Source organism: Heptranchias perlo, unplaced genomic scaffold (assembly GCF_035084215.1).
Source record: "Heptranchias perlo isolate sHepPer1 unplaced genomic scaffold, sHepPer1.hap1 HAP1_SCAFFOLD_188, whole genome shotgun sequence".
NCBI lineage: Eukaryota > Metazoa > Chordata > Chondrichthyes > Hexanchiformes > Hexanchidae > Heptranchias > Heptranchias perlo.
The window spans coordinates 476,989-483,826 of record NW_027139145.1 but is presented as its reverse complement, the minus strand read 5'-3'; the positions used below and the strand labels follow the sequence as shown (position 1 = coordinate 483,826).

The following is a 6,838-nucleotide window of genomic DNA, read 5'->3' as shown; positions in this document are numbered from 1 at the left end:
TATGATCCCTGTTCTGATGTTCAGTGTGTGATGTACTGGGACCTGCTGTATGATCCCTGTTCTGATGTTCAGTGTGTGATGTACTGGGACCTGCTGTATGATCCCTGTTCTGATGTTCAGTGTGTGATGTACTGGGACCTGCTGTATGATCCCTGTTCTGATGTTCACTGTGTGATGTACTGGGACCTGCTGTATGATCCCTGTTCTGATGTTCAGTGTGTGATGTGCTGGGACCTGCTGTATGATCCCTGTTCTGATGTTCAGTCCATGTTGTGCTGGGACCTGCTGTATGATCCCTGTTCTGATGTTCACTGTGTGATGTACTGGGACCTGCTGTATGATCCCTGTTCTGATGTTCACTGTGTGATGTACTGGGACCTGCTGTATGATCCCTGTTCTGATGTTCAGTGTGTGATGTACTGGGACCTGCTGTATGATCCCTGTTCTGATGTTCACTGTGTGATGTGCTGGGACCTGCTGTATGATCCCTGTTCTGATGTTCAGTCCATGTTGTGCTGGGACCTGCTGTATGATCCCTGTTCTGATGTTCAGTCCATGTTGTGCTGGGACCTGCTGTATGATCCCTGTTCTGATGTTCAGTCCATGTTGTGCTGGGACCTGCTGTATGATCCCTGTTCTGATGTTCACTGTGTGATGTGCTGGGACCTGCTGTATGATCCCTGTTCTGATGTTCACTGTGTGATGTGCTGGGACCTGCTGTATGATCCCTGTTCTGATGTTCAGTGTGTGATGTACTGGGACCTGCTGTATGATCCCTGTTCTGATGTTCAGTGTGTGATGTACTGGGACCTGCTGTATGATCCCTGTTCTGATGTTCAGTCCATGTTGTGCTGGGACCTGCTGTATGATCCCTGTTCTGATGTTCAGTGTGTGATGTGCTGGGACCTGCTGTATGATCCCTGTTCTGATGTTCAGTCCATGTTGTGCTGGGACCTGCTGTATGATCCCTGTTCTGATGTTCAGTATGTGATGTACTGGGACCTGCTGTATGATCCCTGTTCTGATGTTCAGTGTGTGATGTGCTGGGACCTGCTGTATGATCCCTGTTCTGATGTTCAGTGTGTGTTGTGCTGGGACCTGCTGTATGATCCCTGTTCTGATGTTCACTGTGTGATGTGCTGGGACCTGCTGTATGATCCCTGTTCTGATGTTCACTGTGTGATGTACTGGGACCTGCTGTATGATCCCTGTTCTGATGTTCAGTCCATGTTGTGCTGGGACCTGCTGTATGATCCCTGTTCTGATGTTCAGTGTGTGATGTACTGGGACCTGCTGTATGATCCCTGTTCTGATGTTCACTGTGTGATGTACTGGGACCTGCTGTATGATCCCTGTTCTCCTCCTCCCCCCCCCCCCCCCCCCCCATGTCCTGACCCCTCTCGTTACTCAGTCTTTGGTCCATGCCGATATTGCCGAGTAGCCCAGCCTGCACTAAGTTGTGAATAAATCACCTCCAATAATCTGCCCGGCTCCTCCTCCTCCTCCTCCTCCCCCCGGGGAAACGCTCGCACCAAAAGCGGCCTCGCTTCAGCTACCGGACTCTGCAGAAAGACCCATTGCCCAACCGGGGGCCGCCCGATCACCACCGGGACCCGCGGGCCGGCCGGACAGACGCGCCATTTTCACCGCGGGCGCACCTCGTACTGGCGGACGCGCGGGGCGGGGCTGATCAGTGATTGGCCCCAGTGACTCTGATGGACGGGCCTCTCCCCCTCTCATTGGTTGTGTATCGGAGGGCGGGAGTTCCGGCGGGGGGCGGGGGGCGGGAGTCTGTCGGTCGGACGGTTTTGTTTGATTTTCTCTGATTCCCCGGTGATGGCGGAGCCCCGGACCCCCCGCTTCAGTGACACGGCGGTGGAGGTGTTGTTGGAGCAGGTGCGGGCCCGCCGGGAGCTGTTGTTCCCCTCGGAGGGCCGCAGTGTGCCCCGGGAGACGGTGCACCAGGCCTGGATGGACGTCGCTCTCAGTGTGAACTCCCGGAGCGAGGTCCCCAAGACTTGGCTCCAGTGTCGCAAGAAGTTCAACGGCCTGACCTGGACGGCCAAGGTGAGCGGGACTGTCGGGGTCAACCTCACCCTCACCACACTCCTCACTCCAACCCTCACCCTCACCACACACTCCTCACTCCAACCCTTACCCTCACCACACACTCCTCACTCCAACCCTCACCCTCACCACACACTCCTCACTCCAACCCTCACCCTCACCACACACTCCTCACTCCAACCCTCACCCTCACCACACACTCCTCACTCCAACCCTCACCACACACTCCAACCCTAACCCTCACCCTCACCACACACTCCTCACTCCAACCCTCACCCTCACCACACACTCCAACCCTCACCACACACTCCAACCCTCACCACACACTCCAACCCTCACCACACACTCCAACCCTAACCCTCACCCTCACCACACACTCCTCACTCCAACCCTCGTCCCGCCCTCGCACCCCGCTCCCGCAAATCCCTGACACAACAGCCACAACCAGCTTGGACCTGCAACAACTGGAAAGTTCTTCACTCTTGCATTGAATTACATGGAGTTTACAGCACAGAAACGGGCCATTCGGCCCAACTGCTGTTTATGCCCAACAGGAGCCTCCTCCCTCCCGTCATCATCTCACTCTGTCAGCATAACCTTCAATTCCTTTTCCCCTCATGTTTATCTAGCTTCCCTTAAATGCATCTATCCTCATTGCTTCAATTACTCCTTGTGGTAGTGAGTTCCACATTCTCACCACTCTCTGGGTAAAAAAGTTTCTCCTGAATTCCGTATTGGATTTATTGGTGACTATATTACAGTCATGGTCCCTAGTTTTGGACTCCCCACAAGTGGAAACATCTTCTCCACGTTTACCCTATCAAACTACTTCATAATTTTAAACCCCACTATCAGGTCACCTCTCAGCCTTCTCTTTAGAGAAAAGAGCCCCAGCCTGTTCAATCTTTCCTCATATACCTCTCATTATAACTCTCATTTCTGGTATCATTCTTCAAAATCTTTTTTACACCGACGGTGCCTCTATATCCTTTTTATAATGTGGAGACCAGGTGATCGATGTTTACAGCTAACAGGGGGGTGGTGAATAGATCTGGGGGGGAGGGAGTCGGAGAGGAGGGATGAGATCACGGGGGGGTGGTGAATAGATCTGGGGGGGAGGGAGTCGGAGAGGAGGGATGAGATCACGGGGGGGTGGTGAATAGATCGGGGGGGTGGGGGGAGTCGGAGAGGAGGGATGAGATCACGGGGGGGTGGTGAATAGATCGGGGGGGGGGTGGTGAATAGATCGGGGGGGGGGTGGTGAATAGATCGGGGGGGGGGTGGTGAATAGATCGGGGGGGGGTGGTGAATAGATCGGGGGAGAGTCGGAGAGGAGGGATGAGATCACGGGGGGGGGGGGGGTGGTGAATAGATCGGGGCGGAGAGTCGGAGAGGAGGGATGAGATCACGGGGGGATGGTGAATAGATCGGGGGGGAGTCGGAGAGGAGGGATGAGATCACGGGGGGGGGGGTGGTGAATAGATCGGGGGGGAGTCGGAGAGGAGGGATGAGATCACGGGGGGATGGTGAATAGATCGGGGGGGAGTCGGAGAGGAGGGATGAGATCACGGGGGGGGGGGTGGTGAATAGATCGGGGGGGAGTCGGAGAGGAGGGATGAGATCACGGGGGGATGGTGAATAGATCGGGGGGGAGTCAGAGAGGAGGGATGAGATCATGGGGGGACGGTGAATGGATCGGTGGGGGGAGTCGGAGAGGAGGGATGAGATCATGGGGGGACGGTGAATGGATCGGTGGGGGGAGTCGGAGAGGAGGGATGAGATCATGGGGGGACGGTGAATGGATCGGTGGGGGGAGTCGGAGAGGAGGGATGAGATCATGGGGGGACGGTGAATGGATCGGTGGGGGGAGTCGGAGAGGAGGGATGAGATCATGGGGGGACGGTGAATAGATCGGGGGGGAGTCAGAGAGGAGGGATGAGATCATGGGGGGACGGTGAATGGATCGGTGGGGGGAGTCGGAGAGGAGGGATGACATCGAGGGGGAGGGGGAGTTCTGGGCACATGACCACCTCCCGTCCTGCTCGCAACTTGCTGCATCCGTACGGATGGAGCAGCCTCACACATCTGCACAGCCCGTTACAACAACCAAACACTAACTCACTCCCACTCTTTTGGCAGGAGAAGCTGGCACACAAAACAAGGAAGAGGACCAGCAGTGGGGAACAGGTAAACTCCATTCTGGATCTCACCCAGATGGAGCAGGAAGCCCTGGACATCATTGGGCCAAACAGTCGGAGAAGCATCGAGACTGGCAAGGCTCGAGGCCGAGTACAGCAGGGTATCTGCCTATTTCTCTTATATCCTCTCTTTCCTTAAGCAATCACACAGGCAGTGTGGTAACCTGGAGCTGCATTGTGCTGCCACTAATCTGCCACTGCCTAACCTTCCCAGTACTCACTGACCCTTGTCCCTCTCCCCTTTTTCCAGATCTATCCCATTACTTGGACCCTGCTGTGCAAGAGATGGAGGGGGACCACCGTACAGAAGATACTCCATCACCAGCTCCATCCTTCCAATACACCAGCACAGAAATCAGCATGTGCGGTGAGAGAGATGGTCAGTTCAACAATAGTGAGCAGGAGCTGGCCATAGTGGAAAGGACAGTGCGGGAGACGGATGGCCGAAGGGCGAGCTCAGGTCCCAGCTATGCCGAAGAAGACAAAGATGCAGATTTCAATGGCCCAGCCTTTAAAAGAAAGATCTTCCATGAACATCATCAGTTGCTCGAGGCATTGGACAGTCTGCCTAGGAGCTGCCTCACCCTGTCTGAGAGTATGGAGGAGTCCGCTTCCATATTGTGTGGTGTCGTGGCGCAAGGCATCACCACTCTGCAGTCTACCATGGAGCGTGTGGTCAGCTCTATGGACGCTGCAGTGAGACCCTCTGTTCAGGAGCCTGTGGCACCTGCACTGGCATCATTGATCGAAGCTCAGACTGGTGCCATTCAGGCTCTGGCCTGCACCGTCTCCTCTGGCTTGGAAAGGCTTGGGGGACGTATTGATAAGGGCTTCAGTCGTGTCACAGACCTCCTACAGTCTGCTCTCCCACAAGTCAGTGGCAGTACTGAGTCATGGCTACGTGGGAGTGACAATGGCGCAATGGGACTGGCACATGCTGCCCTCTATCAGAACCACAGCACGTCTGCTCCCTCACCACATCTTCAACCACTCGACCAGACTGCTCCGGTGGCAGCAGAGATACTGCAGTCTGCAGCCAGGCCATCTCGCACTCGAGCTCTTAGAGATCGCCGACAACGAGCATCTCAAGCCCTGACTGAGCCACAGTAGCCTTTCATCCCCCCCACTCCCCCACCATGCTGAAGCCACAAGTGGAGCACCCTGTAGGAGCACTAGAGTAGCAAAGAGATCTCTTAAGAAAGGCAGTGTGGGTTGATACCTGAGCGATAATGTTGGTTCATGGTATTTGTACAAATCATTAAAATGTTAAACCGATTGCAATTCTGACTTTGTTTGCTGGGTGTCTGCGTTGTAACTAATACTGCAATGTCAGGTGTCATGGACGTCAGTGCTGGTCTGTGGTTGGAAGTACTTTATTGGAAGGTTGAAGGACTGGTAGAGATGGTTGGGGGAATCTGGGGTCTGGAGGAAGGAGGAGTTCAGGTGAAGTCCTGTTCCATTAGTTGTTCTTGGAGATGTATCGCTGAGGATAATGAGGTTGCCCTTCCACTTCTGCCCCATCCTCATCTTCGTTGCAATCTTCCTCATCAGGCAGAGGAAGGTCTTCATCCTGTGCAGGTTTCATTTACTGTCCCTGTCCCACTCTGAAATTGTGTAGAACGCAACAGAGAACCACAATCTGGGAGACTCTGGGAAATCGCCCAGACATGTCCAGGTCAGTGGGAGCATTAGTCCAGCACTCCAATGGTCTGCTCGATTTTTGATGATCTGTAAGTGCACCAGTTATCATGTAGTGTTTAATTATTGAAACTTATTTGCAGTATATTTACCGGGAAACATTCCCTGAGTTTATCTGCTGTTTCATTCTTCTCCAGCAAAAGCTGACTGATTATTATTTCAACGATAGTTCTTGAACACATCATAGTACGGACTGTCTCTATCATGCAGTAGAACGATTCTAATGGGATAGGTGTTGGTTCAGTTCTTTGAGAGGTTGTGGGAAGCTCTTAAGAGTCGTGTTTTGTGTTTTCAGTATATTGTGGGGTTTTACTTGGTCACGGCCTTTGTCCCTCCCAGTAACTTGCTACCATACGGAGGTGAATAGCATCAATGCATTTAAGGGAAGACTAGATAAGTACATGAGGGGGAAAGGAATAGAAGGATATGCTGATAGGTTTATGAAGTAAGGTAGGAGAAGGCTTGTGTGGAGCATAAACACCAGAATAGGCCTGTTTCTGTACTGTAAATTTTATGTAATACTCCAGCTGAGGCCTAACCATAACTTCCTTGCTTTTGTATTCTATACTTCTATTTCTAAAGCCAAGGATCCCTTTTGCCTTTTTAACATCCTTACCAACTTGACCTGCCATGTTCAAAGATTTGTGTATGTACGGCCCCAGGTCTCTCTCTTCCTGTACCCCCTTCAAAATTGTACCATTTAGTTTATAATGCTTCTTCTCGTTCTTCCTTCCAAAATGTATCACTTCACACTTCTCTGTGTTAATTTTTATCTATCATGTGTCTGCCCATTTCACCAGTCTGTCTGTATCCTCCTGAAGTCTGTTACTATCCTCCACATTGTTTACCACATTCCAAGTTTCATGTCATCTGCA

General features: G+C 52.7%; 1 protein-coding gene across 1 annotated transcript; it reads left to right on the top strand.

The window, feature by feature from the left end:
* The first annotated feature begins 1,757 nt into the window (after positions 1–1,757).
* Positions 1,758–5,546, top strand: LOC137309876 (uncharacterized). The gene is made up of 3 exons (XM_067977891.1): positions 1,758–2,067; positions 4,207–4,366; positions 4,516–5,546. The coding sequence occupies exons 1-3, from the start codon at positions 1,837–1,839 to the stop codon at positions 5,373–5,375; spliced, it is 1,251 nt and encodes a 416-aa protein (XP_067833992.1). The 5' UTR covers positions 1,758–1,836; the 3' UTR covers positions 5,376–5,546.
* The last annotated feature ends 1,292 nt before the right edge of the window (positions 5,547–6,838 follow it).

Excerpts from the sequence above, each read along its gene's own strand:
- LOC137309876 (XM_067977891.1), top strand. The coding sequence starts at position 1,837 with ATGGCGGAGCCCCGGACCCCCCGCTTCAGTGACACGGCGGTGGAGGTG. Across the intron at positions 2,068-4,206 it reads GCCTGACCTGGACGGCCAAG|GAGAAGCTGGCACACAAAAC; the intron begins GTGAGCGGGACT and ends CTCTTTTGGCAG. Across the intron at positions 4,367-4,515 it reads TCGAGGCCGAGTACAGCAGG|ATCTATCCCATTACTTGGAC; the intron begins GTATCTGCCTAT and ends CCCTTTTTCCAG.